Source organism: Mytilus galloprovincialis, chromosome 6 (genome assembly GCF_965363235.1).
Source record: "Mytilus galloprovincialis chromosome 6, xbMytGall1.hap1.1, whole genome shotgun sequence".
In the NCBI taxonomy this organism is placed as follows: Eukaryota; Metazoa; Mollusca; class Bivalvia; order Mytilida; family Mytilidae; genus Mytilus; species Mytilus galloprovincialis.
Genome location: NC_134843.1, coordinates 63,669,810 through 63,691,579, shown reverse-complemented (window position 1 = coordinate 63,691,579; position 21,770 = coordinate 63,669,810). Strand labels below are relative to the sequence as shown.

At 31.6% G+C, this 21,770-nt stretch overlaps 2 protein-coding genes across 3 annotated transcripts in view; one reads left to right on the top strand and one right to left on the bottom strand.

Annotated features, from left to right (window-relative positions):
- Positions 1 to 21,770, top strand: part of LOC143078641 (synaptogenesis protein syg-2-like) — a 147,003-nt gene that overhangs the window by 6,364 nt on the left and 118,869 nt on the right. The window contains exons 4-7 of the mRNA XM_076253489.1: positions 1,412 to 1,708; positions 3,335 to 3,643; positions 4,400 to 4,498; positions 6,299 to 6,326. Of these exons, the coding sequence (XP_076109604.1) occupies positions 1,412 to 1,708; positions 3,335 to 3,643; positions 4,400 to 4,498; positions 6,299 to 6,326 (733 nt within the window). The remainder of the gene's footprint in view (positions 1 to 1,411; positions 1,709 to 3,334; positions 3,644 to 4,399; positions 4,499 to 6,298; positions 6,327 to 21,770) is intronic.
- The window catches only part of LOC143080082 (uncharacterized), a 65,137-nt gene continuing 60,232 nt past the window's right edge, over positions 16,866 to 21,770 (bottom strand). For both annotated transcript variants that reach the window (XM_076255756.1, XM_076255757.1), the window contains 3 exons: positions 21,175 to 21,216; positions 19,899 to 19,964; positions 16,866 to 17,180 (listed from right to left, as the gene is read on the bottom strand). In XM_076255756.1, the coding sequence (XP_076111871.1) occupies positions 17,094 to 17,180; positions 19,899 to 19,964; positions 21,175 to 21,216 (195 nt within the window). In that variant the 3' untranslated portion in view covers positions 16,866 to 17,093. The remainder of the gene's footprint in view (positions 17,181 to 19,898; positions 19,965 to 21,174; positions 21,217 to 21,770) is intronic.

The window sequence follows — 21,770 nt, the reverse complement described above, 5'->3', positions numbered from 1 at the left end:
AATTAAGTAGACCAAAAGACTGATATCGTATACGAAATAGAAAGTAAAAGCCTAAACAACACAAATTACAGCGGGCTATCGCGGGTGCTCTGGAAAGTTATGCAGATCCTGTCTTACACATTGATGTCATCATGAAGCCCGAGTAAGGACAAACTCTGTAAAAAGTTTAATTCAGTGATTTAAAGCTGGAACAAAACATGCCGGGTTGGTATCAAAATGTTTGTCGTCGCTTGCGAAAAAATACTTCGTAACAGGCAACCGATTTTTATTGACATCCGTGAAATTTTCGAAGTGATTACCTCAACTGTACAACTTAGAAACCTTGACTTATTTGGCTTATATCTTGCTTAATTAGGAACCCTCTATCACGGAAATAATGATATAAAATGTAAACTCTGGAATATCGTAGATAAATTCAGGAATATATTACCTTACCTGTATTTGGCAAAACTTGTAGGAATTGTGATCCTCAAAGCTCTTCAACTCGTACTTAATTCAGCCTTTTTATTTTTTTTTTATTCGAGCGTCACTGGTGAGTCTTTTGTAGACAAAAACGTGCGTCTACCGTAATTACTTAATTTAATCCTGGTATCTATGATGAGTTTATTGCTCAATCTGTACACAAATGCTTATTCTGGAAGTTGACCTACAATAGTGTAAGAAATCTTTATGTTTTTCCCTTATTAAGGAAGTTTGAAGCAAGTGCAACCATTCAACACAAAATGCAAGTTTGTTTTCAACGTTTATTTTTTCTGTAAACAATTTTCCCTAGAAACCTTAAAACAATTTCTATATTCTCTTTATCATGTTATTCCGAACAGATTTTTTTGAAATTAAATTCTCATTATGCCTCAAGGAACTAATACTGTAGTATCTGCAGATTAAGAATAGATTATCACATTTACCTGGATCAATTAAATGCATTATTGAGATAACAAATATTTCTGAATGTGCGTTATAGCTTGTCATTTATAGCACTACCTCCTAAATCTGAAGAATAACGGTTTTGCTTTTACTTTTGTATGTTCATTGTCCGCTTACAGTTTAGCCTAACTCGATACCTTAAAATGCTTAAGAACGGTCAGCTGTTGTCATTGCTATACAGTTCTGAAGTTATTTCGCATATTGTATTTTAATTTGTGTCATATAAACATGATAAAAATATAAAAAGAAAAACATTCAGAAACTAAAACCAGTTTCCTGATAAACAAACATAACAGATTATTACTCATGAAATATTGTTTTTATGTGTTTTATTATAAATAAAACAATTATGAAAAATACTATCAAAACACAAAAAGCTGAATGTTTTTAAAGTTGAAACAGACAACGTACCTCTTAAGGTCAAACTTATAAATTATTGTTTTCATTAATATCACATCTTTATCTGTAATATGGTTATTCATTCTAGCTTCCAACAAACCTCCAGGTCAACCAATAATAACTGGAACACAACGCTATGACTTAGGAGACACGGTAACATTATCTTGCAGTTCTACAGGAGGGAATCCTTTACCTATAGTAAATTGGCTGAGAGATGACAGTATAATCACAACTAGTATAAGTAGATTTTCTGGTAGTGGGGTGATCAGAGCAACGTTGACGTTTGTTGCTGGTTTAGAAGACCACCTTGAAGTGTTTGAGTGTCAGGCTCATAACGACTATTTACAGAACACTCTTGCGTCGACAACATATATTGAATTATATTGTACGTATATGCTAAGAGTATTGCAAAAGATGTTAACAAAAGCAATTTTTTCGACGTTATAAATTCGTTGCAAAATCTTTAATTATATTTCTACAACTGGCCAATATAACAATATGTTAACTGCTTATTCCTTTATACGACATTTTAATATGCAGGAATATTTTTCGTTAATACTATGGAATATACACAAAGTAACTAATAACTTCTTTGTTGTAAAATTTTAGTTTTCATGTTTAAAGTTGCTGTCGAGAATACCAACAATTTTGTGTTATTATACAATTATTGACTTTAGATGAGGTTGATACAATGATCCATCGAGTAAGAGATACGATATGTATCGAGGTCAAAGGCTGACGATGGATGTCATATCTCTGGTGTTGATAAAACAATGTTTCAACTGAAATCAAAGTCAACAATTGTTTTATTTTATGACTTTGTATCCTTCTTTAACATGTTTAAGTGTCTAGTATATGCACAAGGTAATGTTTAAACTGCTGCCTGTTTATATATTTTAAAAATATATCAATTGCTTTTGCAGTTATAAATCGAAATTTTCAATAATTTTAACTTAAAACTAATACAGAACAAACAAGAACAGAAAAAAATACACTGAAAACAAAAAGAAAATAGAGAAAATGGGAATTTACTAGACGTTACAAACCTACGTTATTGATGTTGCCTTGGAAAATCTATATTCGGGTACAGGGACGCTGTTTCAAATCTTATATTAACCGTTCGTGTTTTGCCGCGGTAAATATAACGTTTCATCACAAATAATTTCCTATGCTTTTAGCCAAAGAGAAAACAGAAACTTCATAGTCATATAATAATATTTTTAAACATAGCTTCATTTCAAAATATAAGGATATTAAGACTCGTTATCGGAAATTTCAATTGTATTGAATAAAGAAATGTCGTCTGATCTGTAATTTTACCGACTGTTTCTTAGTCCCAATGTTGACATTTTGATTTTTAACATGTGAATTATAGGTTATCGTTGATCGTCTCAACGAGATTGAATTTCTCGCTTGAGCCAGCCGAAAGCGAGAAAAGCAATCCAGTTGACCAATGCTAATCTGTTTATCGCTACTTTACCTATGACGACGTTGTCAATTTCCTGTCAATTTCATTAGCAACGCCACGTGCCTCCTTAGTTTCTAGCGATAATATTCCATCTCAAGCGAGTAGCATGATATGAAAAATTATCACACAAAAAGATAAAAAGAAAATGTACAAAATAGCGATTATATTATTTATTATTACAATGATGCATTTATAGCAAGGAATAATAATGCTGTCGACGCATTTGATCTCGTTTCTGTTGGAGAAAATGCGATTTTCTAAAATTCTGTCTCTTCCTTACTAGATAAACTTTTGTTGCCTTAATTAATCTTATTACGAGACTGAAATCACAACTGTTTGGATTAGTTTTACAATTATTGAGGAATTTTAATTTTTATGAATAAAGGGAATTATTTGGGTTAATTAAAATGCAATACTGTTTTGATATGAATCAACAGATATTAATAACCAACAAAATAAATTAATGCACAGTATTATATATATTAATTTGAAATGGTATCATCGTTTATGTGTAATGTTTTTTTCATAATTGTATCTGTTCAGTTGCTCCGAGGGTTCCAACACTGACCGGTCCTTCAACCCTAATTTCTGGATCTTCTGGAGAATGGACTTGTTCCTCGGCAAATGGATACCCTGCTCCGACCTTATCAATGAGAATCCAAGATAGGCAATATACAAACGAAATAACTGTGGTACAGTCATATGATGTCATTGACAAAAGTTATACAGTAGCTGGTACATTGAATTTAGTTCCATCAACTGACAAAACTGGACAAGATCTTTGCTGTGATGTTACTTATCTATTTGATAACAATGATCCGCAATCAACCTGCTTGCAATTGACAATAAATGGTACGTTTGATAATATTTTGTATTGAAGATAAATTTTACAACATTCAGATTGAATTAACATGATAAAACAAATATCTGTCAAAAAACACAGATATGTATTTTTTTTCTTCATTCGGATAGTATCGGTTTAAAATTCTAAAAGAGGGACGAAAGATACCAGTGGGACAGTCAAACTCATAAATCGAAAATAAACTGACAACGCCATGGCTAAAAATATAAAGGACAAACAGACAAACATTAGTACACATGACACAACATCGAATAAACAACACCGACCCCACCAAAAACTAGGGGTGAGCTCAGGTGCTCTGGAAGGGTAAGCAGATCCTGCTCCACACGTGGCACCTATCGTGTTGCTTATGAGATAACAAATCCGGTAAATAGTCTAATTCGGTAGGTCACATTTATGAAAGGTAAGGGGATTGTAGTTGCGACGTAAGGAACATATCCGACAGCAACCAGCAGTGGAATCGGTCGTGTGTAGTAAAAGAATAAACAATGCTTGATATATTACATACATTCGAAACGTTTTTTCTGGATCAGCTTTCATAATTATTATAACACTATACACGATAAAAACGGTCATATTACAATATGCTCTCTTATATCATATATATTTCATTATCTTGAGATACCATATATCGGTATTTTTTCACTTTCTAAATCTCTAAAACATTATATATAGGATAATGCTATGAAATAAAACTATAAATAAATCGTTGACAAAACTTTGAAAAATCAAATAATTATTTGCAGATGAAGACGAAGACAATATCATAGTTTATGCTGTGATTGGAGTTTTGGCAACTTTAGTTCTATTTGTTTTACTTGTTGTACTGATACGATACAGAATAGGTATGTTGACTAAATTCCTACTTACATTTACTATATACAGTTACAATCAATAACATGTTAGCTTTTTACCATATTTTAAAAGTAACTTTATTTTACTTATCATTTTTGAAAGAACAGAAGCTTTACTTACTTAAATTCGCCGTTTCAAAATTTAATGCATTCTGGGTAATATGTTCAAAAGCGTAAACCAAAAAGTTGCGATTGGTTCAAAACGTGATAAACAGTAGAAATTCGACCAATGACATAACGTTATTTTCATTTTAGTGAGATTACTCACAGGCCTTTAGATTCCAAAAAGGCGAAATGTACATCATGTCAATAGATGTGTTATGATGCAGCTTTTAACAAAATATTACTTCTAAATGTCCCATCTTTAAAATTGCTCAGTAGTAGGTATTGTTCTCTTTCTGGCTACCAATTGATACTACTGTGTTACATCATTTATTTGTTTTAACTGTTCTTATTATAAACATAAATTGGACACCAATTTGAGTCCAAAATAACTTTTCCGACAATCATTTATGGAAACGTTTTAAATGGAGGATGAAAACAAGACATTTGAGAAAAACATTTCAATGTTGTATTGTTTCCAATAATTTCAGTAATTCAAGAGGTATTAGTTAAATTAGAAAAAAAATAACAATATTCTGATTTTTTTTTACCCGTAGTTAAGACCAAATTTGTTTTACAAACCAGTCTTATTGTTTATACCTTTTTTATTTTGGCTTACTTAAGATATTTCTGCATATTATTTAAGATTAATATTCACATTTTAGAACAAACAAAAAAATATTCGTGATATATTACACACTACGAACTTTTCGTATCAAATTAAAAATCGACAGTGTGAAGCAAAGTTCTTGTATTCTCTTGATGTTGCTGTAAATGAACACATTAATGATACAAATTTCGTGTTGACGTTCATTACATTTGTAATATCAAATCAATCGTAAATTTGTTATACATAGATATAGGAAGATGTTGTGTGAGGGCCAATGAGACAAATCTCCATCCAAATAACAATTTAAAAAAAGTAAACCATTACAGGTCAATGTACGGCCTTCAACACGGAGCCTTGGCTCACACCGACCAACAAGCTATTAAGGGCTCAACAATTACTAGTGTAAAACCATTCAAACGGGAAAACCAACGGTCTAATCTATAGAAAATAAAAACCGAGAAACGATTACACATGTTGTTGTTAAAAGTTGATCATTTCAATCAGAACTGTATCAATGCATAATGTTGGTTGGTATAGACTGTTATACGTACTTTTATTTTTTGGCTAAATTTTGTTTTCATTTTTGTATATTTTATATGACATTTGCTTCATAAATCATGTTAAAACTTCAAAAGTTCTGCTGGTCAAAGTAAATGCTGACAATTGAAACTTCAAAAGAAAGACGAAAGTAAACAAAAGGACGTTCAAACTTATAAGTCGAAAAAAGACCATGGCTCAAAAAAAAAAAAAAAAACACCACGAAAACAAAAGTACATGAAACATCATAGAAAACTAAAGAACGAGCAACTCAAACCCACACAAAACATTTCAATGATCCGTAAAGGCAGCAAGATCCAAATGAACCTTATTTTTTTACTGATAATGTCAAATGTGTAATCCAGTATCAATGGGTTCATTTTAAGTTCAATTTGAAAAATTAAAAAAGGTATACGGGATCTCAATTTAAAATAACACCAATATAGAAATAAAAACTCGGAAAGCAAGAAGGAAAGTTTGTGATTACCATTAAATTATATGTCTAATGTTTTAGTTTGTTTAACACGGTATATATGTTTTAGGACGAGAGAAAGGGAAAGATAATTCAAAGTGAGTACAAATATTAGAAAAAGTTACAACACAGTACAAGTTTCATGCGTCTGAAACGTTTTTTTGGATGTACCTTCGTCAGGAACGCTCATACTCTTATTTTTAAAAGAAAAGAATGTTTAACAATATAAACAATTGAAGAGCTATATTTGAAAAAACAAACCTGATAACAACAGTTATCAAATTTTTAGTAATGAATACAGTAGTTTTGAATATTTGACAAATAGTCTGCTATTTAATCCATATCGCGCAACTTGGATGCACAACCTTTATCACACCACTACTATTTTTTTTTCATTTTTACGTCCGTTTTGATTTACATGTATTCGGGCGTGATGCAATTTATTGAATGACGTCATTTTTTGGCATGTTTTGTCACAAACGTCGAGTTTTTATATGTTCTGACACACAAAATGCAACTATGAGCTTCGAATGAGTAATTGAGCAGTTCTTTTAAAGCTTTTAAAACGAGACAAAATTAGAACTGAAACTAACCATGGTGCTATTGATCAGGAAGCAGTTCATGTATACTCTCCTGTTGAAATATATGATAAAGCTTATAAAACATGGCAAAATCCTTATCACATGCCTTGTCACCCTCGTTCAATATCATCCCTCGGGCCTAAAGACCCTCGGGATGATACGGCATATGATACGGATTTTGCCATGGATTATTCTCTATAGAATAAACTCATTTCGAAATGTTGTCTAAGTAGTCAATTTCCATTTAGTAATCATGCCTTTCTAACTAAAGCGTTTTGAGTAGTCAGCTGTGAGTATATGCAACCAGTATATTTAAAGTATTTGAAGTATCTGAAATCATGCAGGTAAAAGAGATAAAAATGCTTTCAATAATGAACAAGTATAACAACAATCAAATTGTATTATTCAATTTCACTGAGAATTTTGTAGTTTACAAGATAAACAATTAAAATGCTAATATTTATACAGGTGTATTTCTTTATACTCTCATTCTAGCAGCAAATACGTATCCCAACAAGCCGCTTTTTCAAACCAGCAGGATAATGCAGGTAAAAACATTCAATATTCAACTATACTCTACCTACCAACTTCATATCCTGTCATAAATCATCTAGTAATTTATTCGTAGTCTGTCGCTATAAGGAGACGCGAGATACCACGAAGCATTCAAACTCATATTAAATCGACTGAGCACTGACAACGCAATTACAAAAGCAAAAAATACGAAGAGACGAACAAAACAAAACATTACGTAGAACACGAGAGTTTGAGCAACACGAGCCTAACTAAAACAGGAGCCCAACCAGGTGCTCCTGGTGGGTAGTTGTTCCAGCTCCATTCGCTATAAATTGTTAAAGGAGATAGCTGAGTTGTGTTATTGTTCAAATATTCCTCTTTACAACTCTTCACAATCTAGGATTGCTATAAAATGATGACACATTCTGTACGTATGTACCTGCCCAAAGTCAGGGGCCTGTAATTCAGTGGTTGTCGTTTGTTGATGTGTTACATCTTTGTTTTTCCTCATTTTTTTGTACATAAATAAGGCCTTTCTATTTGAAATGTTTTACATTGTCATTTTGGGGCCTTTTATAGTTGACTATGCGGCATGGGCTTTGCTCACTTTTGAAAGCCGTACGGTGACGTACAGCTTTTAATTTCTGTGTCATTTGGTCTCTTGTGGAGTGTTGTCTCATTGGCAATCATACAACATCTTCTTTTTTATGTATAGCTTATTGATATCAGACCTATTATAACTGCCAGATACGTCAAGAGAAATCCTGACATCACACTCAAAAAATATAGCAGGCTTATAATTTGATGTGTCAGACACTGGTGTGTCTACATATAACTCATACGACCCATTAAGAAGGTCAAGTTGTAAACGCAGTATAAGAGCATTTAAAACCAAAACGTAGATGTCTGCTAAATATGAACCTATATTAAAATGCCAGTAGATAACATTATATCCCGAGATAGCAAAATACAGATAGTCTTTTGGAACAAATTTAGTACAGAAACAATTTTTATACATGTCATTATTTGTTACAGATTATAGTACTCATCGAGATCGTGTCAGGTACGTTTGTTTAAAAAATGCAAGTGTGCCAAATAAGAATGAGTCTATCTAAAAAAAAAAGTAGAACATACACAAAATGTACACGGTCAAATAACAAAATAAAAGCAGACACGTCGTGAGTAAAATGAGACTCACAATAAAAAAAATCATTTATGCTAAACTTTAAATTAAATTTCAAGAATAATAAACCTTATCAAAATCGGGTTATCAGATGCTTCATTAGTGATCAGACAGGTGATGGTCTTTGTAAAGCATCATGTAATCTGCGTATAACAAATGAGTTTCATTATTTGTGTGTTAGTGTATACATACTGAACATTGACACAGAATATGCAAAAAACAGCGATAAATTATACGTAATTTAATATATTGTTTGAATCAAATAGTTCACGCAATCACTTACACACCCATGAATAATACCTTGTTTCTTATAAAAAATATAACGCTAATAATTATTCAGGCATAAGGTTGTGCAAGTAATTACACATATGCTAGTACAACCATGGTAACACACTAACTTTCCATTTGTTCTAGTACAACAGTTCTGCTATGGTCTAGAAAAACATGATAACATATTTGGCATCATATTGCAATCAAAATTACTATTACACTGCAATTAGGGTTTTTGATAATCGAAGGTACAAGTTATCTATACCTTTTTATCATTGGTGAAGTTTGCTTTATACTTGAACAGTAATAATGAAGAAATAAATCGAATAATTTATAAAAAAAATTCTATTATCTATAGAGATTATGAAGGGTTGGATTCAAACAGACGAGAGATGCACGTATATAACACACCACAAGTCGATGAAGAGTATTCGACAATACCAGCAGACCATGTATTTGTAGACCCGAACCGAACAAACTTAAAACGAGAAAACACGTACTTGGAACCAAACCATTCCAGCTTGAAACAAGACCATACTTACATTAAACCAATCAATACTAACTTTGAACCGGGCCGTTCTATTTTGACCCCAGACAATGATAACTTTCAACCCATAAGTGGAAACTCAGTGACGTCTACAACGTAGTCAATCATTTCTATCATTAATTGATCATACTCTGTTATACTTATATATGGAATAAATTAATCTCGAACTAACATGTGATTCTGGCATATTCCTTTGGATATCCCTTCTATAAGTAATTTATTGTTAAATGATTGAAATATCATATTAAAGTAAATTGAGTGCTTAATATGCATATAACAAGATAAAGATTACATCAGAACTATTATTTTTTAATTCACTCGACAAGACAAGACAAGATAATTTTTTTCAACTAAGGCACACGTATTGTGCTACAAGAGCATACCAATTATACAGACTTGTCAGGGTTATTTGTGGTGTTTCTCTGTTCCGCCTTATAAAAAAGAAAGAATCAAACATGTACATGCGTAAATTGCTTACAGTTTAGTTTTCCAATAACGGAATGAACATCAACAACGTTCTACATTACAAGGAGGTGACATCTAAGATTCCTCTTTATTTTCAAAATCAGTCTGTTCCTATAGTGTTCTTCATGTCCATAAAATCTTTGAATCTTAAGTGTTTAACTAAAACTAAGCACTGCAGGTCGTCGATGAAGAATAATTCCTGAACAAAAAATCCTCTGAAGTTTAACTGTTCCTACTTTCCATATATTCGTAGCCCATCATGCCTTGCTATTACTGGGGTTCCGAACATATTTTAACATGAACATTACATGGTCATAAAGAGGCCCAACACATCAATTTGAACCATAACTTCAAACTGATAATGGATCCCATTCAGGACTACGTTAGGGGATAGATTAAACGAGAAGAAGTTAAACTTGACACTTTGTCAGAATGGGTAAAACAGTTAGGTTACGATAAGTATGGTATTGTTTTTTCGTCACTGATGAGTCTTTTGTAGACGAACCGCGCGTCTGGCGTATATACACAATTTAGTCCTGGTATCTATGGTGAGTTTATTTACAACCACTGGGTCGATGCCACTACTGGTGGAGATTTATTTCCCCGAGTGTATCAATAGCCCAGTAGTCAGCACTTTTTGTGCTGACATGAATTATCATTGATATGGTTATATTTATAAATTAACTGTTTACAAAATTTAGAATTTTTGAAACACTGAGGCTTTTTTTTACCTCAGGCATAGATTACTTTAGCTGGATTTGGCAAAACTTTTAGGAATTTTGGTCCTCAATGCTCTTCAACTTCGTACTTTATTTGGCCTTTTTAACTTTTTTGGATTCGAGCGTCACTGATGAGTCTTTTGTAGACGAAACGCGCGTCTGGCGTATATACAAAATTTAGTCCTGGTATCTATGATGAGTTTATTTATATTCAATGAATATAACATTTAACAGCAGATCGATGGACGTGCCTTGTTTTTATTTGACCCATCAGCTTCCCAAAGTTCTGTACAAACAACGGTACATTGCCAGCTCATCTGAAATGAATGGTTCATTATATTACGAATACTGCCTGTATCTAAGGGGATCGTCAGAAATACTGAGACACTTGTTTCGGGCGTAGTGGTATCAACCACATGTGAAAAAAACCCTCAAAACAAGATTTTGGATAATTTAAATCAAGATCTTTCTCTGAAATTATTTCTATCAAATCTATTTGATTTTTCAATCCTGTATGTACCAAGATCACCATGTGACATTGAAAATTCGTCTCACAGAAATAATCAACATTGCTTTTAAGCATAAAAACATACACTATTAAATTGTCACTTTGGGGTTCCACACGGTATAGTTTGATCAAAGTGAATAGAAAAGTATAACATTATAAACAGAGAAAGCAGTGATTCGTATTGACAACATACTTGTTGAATATAGAGGAAGAAGTTTTCAACATATTATTGTCATTCCTTCGGGTACGAATTTTATGCCTCTCTTTGCTGACCTCTTCTTATTTTCATATGAGTCGGAGTTACTTTAGACACTTGTCAAATACAACAAGACCAAAGAAGCCAGATCATTTAATTTCACATTCAAATATATAGATACAAATCCAAACCTTTCTCATTTCGTTGCATTAATATATCCTCCATAACCTCAAGAACTAGAAATTAAAGAAACAAAAGACGCAGCTTCATCTGCCTTATTTTTTTACTCATTACTCGAATTTTACATGAACGGTCATTTCCGTATTAGAATCTACGACACATGAGATGATTTAAATTTTGAAATTATCAATTTTCCCTCCACCTTAGTCATTTTCGAATCGGAAAACAAGATTAGCCTGCACATGTTTACATTTCGCAACTCATTCAGTATTCTAGAGGTTGCAACTGGTACTCAAATATTGCAAAAAAGTTCATCGAAAGTAACCGACCCCTTGTTGATAAATATTCCGTATCAACTTCACAAATAATTTACGACAGTTCTGATGTATAGAATCTGGCGTTGTTTATCATCTTTAAAACGTGTTGTATTATTGTTTTATTTGTCTTTGTTAATTATAACTTTTACTGTTAATAGTATTTTTGATAGTGTTCATTTGACGTTGGTTCGGTATTTGTCTATCCCGTCATTGTGTTATTGTGCTGTGGCGAATTTGTATATTCTTGCCTTTCCTTTTTTCCTGTTTTTCTTTGTTGGCATATTTGTTGTTTTTATACAGATTTGGATCACTGTACCCTTATTTTAAATATTTTTTCATTTTATGTCTGTTTGTTTATTTCACAAATCGATGTTTGTATAAATGAATTATATGCGTTTGTCATACAAGTGAGTGGTTTATCTAAATATAAAACCAGGTTTACTCCACCTATTTTCTACATAAGAAAATGCTTGTACCAAATCAGGAATATGAAAGTTGTTATCTATTCGTTTGGTGTGTTTTAGATTGTTGAATTTGCTTAGAGACATTCCGTTCAAAAATTCCTCAGCTTTCGTGTTTTTTGTTGTTGTTGTTGTTTTACTTTTTATGCAGTTGCTGCAACGTTTGTTACCAAAGATATCCTACACACGAAGAATAAACTTTTTTCTATACATTCACAGCAGATATATTTTAAAGTTAAATGATACTTCGATTGTAAAAAAGCAGTTAGTATTTTTTGTTTGTTGGTGAAGAAGTCAAAACTTTTAAAAGTCATTCAGCCTATTTTAGATAAAATGATATCATCACACAACGATAGGTTGGTTTTTATGCAGGAAATTACTACAGTAACTTCTTTTGTGCAAGTGATTGCTATCTCGTTTATGTAGGGAATGATATGATAGCTAGGTAGTAAAAAAATATTAATCAAATGAAAATTGAAATTGCTCACTGGTAAATGAATTGTATTTTGAAACAGTCACATTATACCACATCTTCTTATTTTTAATGAATCGAAAGACCATGAAAATACAATCAAGTCTTTAAAACACTACTTAAAAATCTCCAAGAACAACACTTAAATCTTGTGATGAAAGCAGCAAGCATTTATTGCTTCACATGTGACACCCAAAGTGTCATGCATTGCAAGAATAAACGTTTACAGTCGTTCCGATGATGTCTGAATGTCGCTATAGATAATGAACTTGCGATTACCACAGATGATGAATATCTAGAGTCATCTGTAACATATACATTTATTCTCATTGTTTATTATCTTTACATTATTAAATCTTATATAAGTAAATCATGTAAATAGATAAATCAGAAATATTTACATGAATTATTCAGATTTGAGGTAGTTTATAATTTAATGGTCAACGAAATTTTGATGTTTCCCAATATCCCAACTAATTCTTCCACTTCGATATTATTGTCATTTAGAGTCGATAGTAGATTTAGCAATATCTTTTGTATTTGTAGAGAAAATAGTTCCGGTCTCAACAAATGATTTAAAAAAGTTGTAAATATGTGGTATATATTTCCATTGGTGTTATATCCCGCACATTTTCCAATTTTGCAGCCTATTTCATAATCACAGGATGTGTTCGATAACTCGTCTATGTTCAGACGCGTTCATGCAAGTTTATATGGACATGCATTTGGAGTAACATTTTGTGAATACTGACATTGCTTTTCAATGTTGTGCATATAATCTAAACCAATTAGTTTAATCTTGTTCTTCACTAACAGAAAATGTGTTTTCTTGAAATCACCTATTTCCAATGATCCTAATGGAGATTTGTGTAGATATAATAAAAGATTAGCAAGATCAAAAGCATGAAAAAGTCGTTCTTTCGTTGTTAATTTCAAATTTTGGATATCAAACTCTTCACCATACTCTTAAACAGCTCTTATATCATTTAAGGGAAGATCTTTGTAGCCTTCTCTGTTTATATATCGAACACAAAATCCTAACATCTGAATAAGACCAGGATGTTCTAATTGGTCTCTAAGTAATATTTCCTTCATGAGAAGAGCCTCTCTGTATTCCTCACTGATAACCTGTGGCTTAATGTCAGAAATCCTCTTCGTAACAACCATTTCTCCTATAACATCCCAATATCAACAGTTTTGATCTACCTCCTCCAACGTTGGACTTCAATATGTACACTTCATTCATATTGGTACAGTTAAAGATGTAGGGGTTTTTCAAAAGCATGTTTTGTTTTCCAATATTTTGAACTGTAAAAATTGAGTGAAAGTTTCCATGTCTGCTGCAAAAATGAATTCTAACTTCGATTCTTTATATCGTTTCGAACTTGACTTGAAAGTACCTTTGAAGTTAGCATCATTTTGTTTTGTTCCAAGAAAAAAAGTCAGGCAAATCAGAAATTGTGCAAATGTTGCGATGAAGACAAACAATTTAATTTTGGCCTCAGTCTGAATTAACATTTGGGTTTTAATTTTCTTGGATGAGTGATCTGCTGGATGAAAATCACTGTTTCAAAATATCTGGTGAAACCTCTCTGTCAAAAAAAAGCTGTTTTATTTTTCTGCAATAAAACAAGTACTAGAAGGTGTGTCTACAGGTAATACTTATATTCACAGTATATTATAACTGAAGTTCATGAAAATATCGATATTGATGTATATGAAACAAATATTAAGTGCATTGATTAATTGTCTAAAGATTAACCCGTTGTGTACCCCTAACATGTATTGGTGACAGACATTATTTGAAATCATAGATATAGGAAGATGCGGTATGAGTGCCAATGAGACAAATCTCCATCCAAGTCAAAATATATAAAAGTAAACCATTATAGGTCAAGGTATGGTCTTCAATACAGAGACTAGACTCACACCGAAAGCTAGCTATAAAGGGTCAACAAAATTACTAGTGTAAAAGCCGTGTTCGTACAATATAAAAGTGTTATGCAAATCACCTGAGAAATTTCATCATTTTATGTATCGTAGTACTATGCGATTTTATGAAGTGTGCTTTTGACGCAGAAAATGCTTCATCAGAGTTATGAGGAGGAAAGATTTAAAATGACACTCCGTAAATATCATGATGACCATCATAAATTGGTTTCTCTCTAAAGACAACAGCAGTATACCGTTGTTTAAAAGTCATTTAGCAATTGAGAGAAAATAAATCTGGGTAACAAACTCAAACCGCGGGAAACACATCAACTAGAAAGAAAAAGGAACACTAAAGTGCAACAAAAAGCTATATTTCTGACTTAGTACAGGACATTTGAAGAAAAAATGATGTGTTGAATTTGGTTTAATGCATAGCCAAACCTTCTGCTTTATGACATCATATATCGGTAAAAATGTTCTGTGTCTTAACTAACTAATGACATTTTACCACGTCTTGGGATTTTGTTTTTATTCTATGTCGTCTATCTGCAAAGTACCAACTGTGACCTTTTCTGGACTGTGAATTTGAATATGCATTAACGACATAAATAACATATCCGATATCATCTGTGAAATGGATATTCAATAACGGTCAACAACTCGCGTCCGTAAAATATACGAAGGAATGATGTGCACTTCACTATTCATAACTCTTTAATAACCCTTTCTTCTAACATTGGACAGTGATGTTACAAAATGTACTCCTGGTGATGATGCATCATATTATACTTGCGGTGTATGTTATGTGTCATCATCACTAAAAGCCAAACTCTTACTGTTTTATAAATAACAGGTTGTTATAATAGTAAAAAAATAAGACAAAGTTATATCCTGGTTCAGAGCATGCTATGAGACCTGGTGTAAAATTTCATTATGATTATAAAAGAGAGGCGAAAAACAGTATAGGAATATCTAAATTCAAAAGTCAAAGTATCTGATAACCTTATGGCAAAAAGAGAATACAACGACATTAAGACAGACAACATAATTCAAAATAATAACAGAGCAACACGAACTCTACCCATGACGGGTAAAAAAAAAATAACACATATAAAAAATTGGCAAAGGATATGCTAGATAACCCTTAGAAGTATTTTGTAGAACTCTTTGGATTTTTAGTAATCAATGCTCTTCAACTTTGTACTTGTTTGGCTTACTTACTGATATGATCTGAGCGTCACTGATGAGTCTTATGTAGACGAAACGCGTGTCTTGTGTATTAAATTATAAGCCTAGTACATTTGATACATATTTGCAGTTTAAATGATTTTGATATATGTAACTCGTAAATTTAAAAAGGCTTATCATCAATTTGTTTTGCTTTCCTCCTACAACAAAAACAAATAACCAGAAGTTCAACAATTGGAAATATTGGTTGAATATCTGCTTTCTAAGCAGCAAGCCTTTATCAATGAAATAATAATAGGGAATATCGTATCAACTCGGAGATATATTCCTCTTATGCATTAAAGTTTAATTCCTTGATTATTTTCCAGAACTAAGAAAGAGATGTATTATTTAACTTAACAAATAGTTCAATGACTACATTCAATAATTAGGTAAACACTTATCCAATTCATAATTAAACATTAAAAAAAACCTTTTAAATATAAATAACTATAAATTCAATCCAAAAATGAAACATTCACTGATGTTTCAGTTTAAACATTATGCTGTTTCACTGTAACATGGTGTTACATAATTGTAATTCACCACCAATACTTAAGCTTGGCTTCACAAAGCTTGCTGTTAATGCTTCTTGTCAAGTTTTCCAAACACAGAGGATTTCGGAGACATTTCATACCAAAATCATACGAGCAATCATAAGAAAAGCCATGATTATGAAGTGTTTTTCTGTTCAATTTCCCAAACGGCGATCCCAGGAAGCTAATTAGTTGAAAGAAAGTGGCAATGTTCAAACGGGAAACAAATTAATCAATTATCATTATGGTACTGGTTGCTATTCCTAAAATCTGGTTGTCCTTCAATACATTTAATCATGTAACTAGTAATTTTTTATAGAGCAGATTGGCACTGGTATAAGAACCACAATTATTTTCTTTTAATTATGCAATTCTAAAAAAAAATGTCGTATTTGCTTCATCTAGAGGAAGAGCTCAATTTCACATTACGTGTTGTACTGTTTATTCCATGTATGATGTGATGCCTTTAGATGCATACGAATTTTGAAAACATGTGATAATAAAATAAAATTAACACTTATTGAAAATATATGAAATATGTTTTATTAGATAATGAGAATAAAAAAGTATAACGATAGACAGCCAAACAAAGGATTGTTTTACATAGTGTAAACATTAATAATGTCGAAATGTTTTGTATACCATTATTTCAGATGACCATTTTTTTTCTCTCTCTCTCTCTCTCTTACTTCCAAATGATAAATTATATAAAATTGGTTTGTATTTTATCGAGGAATAAAATATTGGAATGCACTTTATGAGGTTGAGATGGTTCTTTTCAGTGATTCTTCCTTTGTGTACATATATCGTTGACGATGGCTTGATGACCTTTTTGTGTTGTCCTACATTTGAAAACATAGAACTATTTACTGATGACACAGAAACATATTCAACTACATTATAAAACAATGATCTACACAAAGGAAATAGTCAATTTATTTTTATAGCCAAACATTCTAGAATAATGATATTTCTCAGCACAAAGTTTAGCGTCTTAAGGAACACTTCAATATAGCTTCTTACTATTTGTCTTTCGAAAAGCGATCTTATATACATTTTGATTTCTTTTTAACCAAGAAAAGAAACTTGTTTTAGGTGTCGCCTTCTCAACTGCTGAATCCAATTGTTCTGTTTTATTTTGTATGCTGAAGCTAGCGTGCATAGTGTCGTTTTGAATCTTCACTTTTAATTATTATATTAGGCTTATATAAGGTTAAAGCAAACCAGAAAGAAAATTCATTACAACATTTTCTGGATTAATATCAATACTTCTTTATCTGATAGAAACGGGAAATGTTTCTAAGACAACAACCCGACCAAAAACCAGAAATCAGCCCATCGACATAAGTGCGAACATTCCACACGCTGGAGGCGGCTTTCGACTTGCCTGTTAACAATAATGTATTATGGTGCAGCAAAATTGACCCCACACTAAAATTCGAAACATATAAATGAACCAATTTAAAAAAAATCACACATTACTAACAAGGGCAGGCGCTAAAATTCAGCGGGGTTAAACATGTTTTGTTAGATATTGCCCCTTCTCTTTTACCTCTAATCAATATGGAGTACATTTATTAATCTATCATCCGATAGTATAATTGGTAATGTTCATGCGTTCCTTCTAATGTAAGCAAAACAAAAAGAAATTAAACGTTTTGATGTTTTATAATACGGTTTTAATGTTTCCTAATATTTTCTCTACTTGAATACAATAAAACAGTACAATATCTAAAGCTTGCATGCGCCATCGCACGTTTCGACATATGTGTAAACTTTCGTAAAGTTTTTTCAACCCTGTATACTACCATCCCCCATGTGAAATTGAAAAACCTTCTGCGAGAAATAATCCACTATGCCTGTCAACATAAAAATAGTAGCATATGCTACAAACTTATTACTTTGCAATATCATAAGGCATATTTTGTTTAAAGTGAACAAAAGGGTAAAACATGCTATACAGAGAAACAACTGATCAGTATGCTGGAGTTTCTTATCGACAACATATTTGTTGAATTTAGAAGTAGAGTTTTTCAACAAATTGTCGGCATTCCTATGGAAACTTACTGTGCGCCTCTCCTTGCCGACCTCTTCTTATTTTCATATGAATCGGAGTTCCTTCAGACACTTGTCAAAACCCAAGAAGATGAAAGCAGCCAAATCATTTAATGTCATTTTCAGATATATTGATGGTGTTCTTTCCATTTCCAGCTCCTACTCAGACTTTGTAAAACGTCACAAGTGTCTGAGCAGAAAGTTGATGAACCAGGGGTATGGCAAAGAACGTCTCGTCCTTTTTCTAAAAACGCTTATCGGAAGGCACCAAGACCTTGCTGATAAACATTCCGTATCAACTTCACAAATATAACAGATGGTCTTGATTTATAGATTCTGCATACTGATGTTGTTTATCATATTGACAACGTATTATATTGTTCTTTTATTTGTCTTAGTTATATATTACTAATATTAATTTTACTGTTTGGTCTGTTTTCTGTGATATCCATTTGACGTGGTTCGGTACTTATAAATCCCGTCAATGTGTGTGTGTTATCTTTCATATTTGCTGGTGTGCTTTGTATGTGCGACTTTTTATGTTTCTGAGTTTCACATGACGTGATTCTGTACTTTTAAAGATCCCGCCAATGTGTAATTGTTTTATTATATATTATTGGGTTATTGTTCTATAATAAAGTTGAAAATACTTTGAACTACAAAAATATTTTACTCGCATAGGGGTATGAACCATATGTGGATACTTAAAAAATGTATAAAGAACTTCTGGATGATTTTATATATCTGTCTGTTTCTGAAATTAGTTCTTACGTACTTTCGATTTTTTTACCCTGTAAACTAGCATTCCACATGTGAAATTATAATTGTATTTGAAAAAACCTTGAACGGCAAAATTATTTTATACTTCTTTATATGTGACGTTTACATTTTATGGCGTCAAACACGCGAAGCAATTCTCAGATCTGCAGTGACATCACAACCTGTAACTGACCAATCAATGATTAGCATATGTGTTATATAAACAATGTTGAGAGGTGATGCGGATAAGAATCCTCTAGATTTTCCATAGACTTCAATGCAAATTAATTTAATTGATATATATTGACACCAGTTGAAACAAGTAATTTTACCCACTTAATATTGTTAAAGACACTATATAATATCTCCATTTTGATTTTTATCATACTATATCCTCTGGTTAAAAAATAATCAACAATATAAATAATCAGTTATCACCTTCAAATAGATGAAAAATCTAGAGGAATCCTATCTGCATCACCCCTTGAAAAATTCTAATGCCAGGATGTCCGGATCTGAGAATTGATGTGGTTTTTAAATTTTGTGAATGCTTTTTGTGCTCTATTGTTAAATATTTGTTAGTTTTGAGATTGTGACACAGTGATGACTGCTATGCCCATAAAAATAACGAAAAATGATGAATAAAAAAGAAAAAAATATTTTTGAGTCAGCATTAATATCTATGTCGTGTCTGTTTCATGAATATGATTCTTTTTCTTTGTCATTTTAAGTATTCATATACTCACAGTATTAGTAGAATTTGTAGATTTTGAATGAAGCCGTCTTTGATAGTGATTGTAACCTTGCCTAACCTAAACAAAGTATAACATTGAAATATTTACAAATTGAATTTAATAAGCATGCAAGGTGATTTAAATACAAAATGCTACATGACAACCGTAAGAATACATAATTGTATTCAAACATGCAAAAACTAATGGAAGCTCATTATGATATTGCTGTTATATCATACTTTAATTTTTGATCAAATATCAAGATATATTATTATATGACTATATATTTTCTGCTTCCTCATTTGCTAATAGCATAAGAAATCCTTTTTGATAAATCATTATATTCACCGTGGCTTAAATCACGAGAGGTTAATATAAGATTTGGAACAATACATTGTACCTCAATATAGATGTTTCAAGGCAACATCAATGACGTTTTGTTTTTTTCAATAACTGTATATTATCACCCGACATGCGAACAGTGACTCGCCCATATTGGTAAAAAAAATATTGTATATATAATCGATAATTTACATTTTGTATTAACCCGTACATTTACATAGTTTTTGATTCAATCGATTCGATTTTTGACATACCCTACAAAAAAACTTCCCTGACCTATGAAGTGTGGAAAATATATGTATATAAGAACATAAAGAAATAAATGTATGAAATTCCAAAACTCGTCACTTTTTTTTCTCTTAGAAAACTTTAGTAACACTTTATCAGTCTGCATATACTTCTCGATCCATCTCCTTTTCACAGATTGTTGTATTGAAAACGACATAGTTAAACAATGAATTGCCTTTATTCAAATTATTATATTTGAATATTTGATATTATTGTAAAGTAGTTTTAAGATTCTATTTGAGAAACAAAATGATCAGACAATTTTTCAAAGTTTTACTTTGCATTTGTCTTGTACTCTTTACACAATTAACAGTGTTAATTTAGAAAAGTATGTTATCAATACCAAATCATTGACTACTTAGACTTAATTGACAATGATTAGTTGTTGAATATGTTAATGCTACTTTGGTGAAAAATTATGTTTCCTTGCTTATGAATTATATGTATGAACATTTTTTTCTCACGTCACTTCGTTCTATAGGAATATGAATAGGTGGTAGGTAAAAGGGGATGCACTGAATAAATACCAGAGGATGTAATAATTTACATCTTGTAAGTAAGCTTGTTTTGATTGCAGTCAAACGAATATTGATATCTGTTAGACATAGTAAAAATTTTCCCAATTATAACATGTTTTCAATTCTAGAATAACACTCACCTGCTTATTAAAGAAACAATGGAACAAACAAATAAAAAGACCCTGTTTAAAAGAAGAAACAAATAGATTTTATTTTTTTCCCAGATTTTTCTATCAAACGGAAAAAATAAAACGAATTCCTATATTTTAAAGACAGCATAATCCACTATTCCTGAAGATTATATTATATCGAACAACACGTTTTGTATATAGTTGTATTTTTTCCAGCATGTCATATCTTAAAAACTGGCAACAATAGTTTTGAGAGGTTCAAATTTTATTATCGAATATGGTGATACCAACCAACGTAACAAACACAGATTGAAGGGAAAGCATGAACTCTAAAAGGAACAAGACATAAGAGCGTAACTCAAGTAGTAGTCGCCTGCTGTACACCATAACCTTCTTATATCTATAACCTGACATGTGAATCAACACTGATGATTAGACAGTTATATCGTATCATACAATAAATAAATTATAGTAACTATTAGAATAATAATAGTACTTTATTCCGAAAGTAATACAGCTCATAGGAAACATATACATAATTTTACATGCGCCAATATAAGAATTTTACAAGAGATATATAATATATATTTTAGAGGTGAACATGA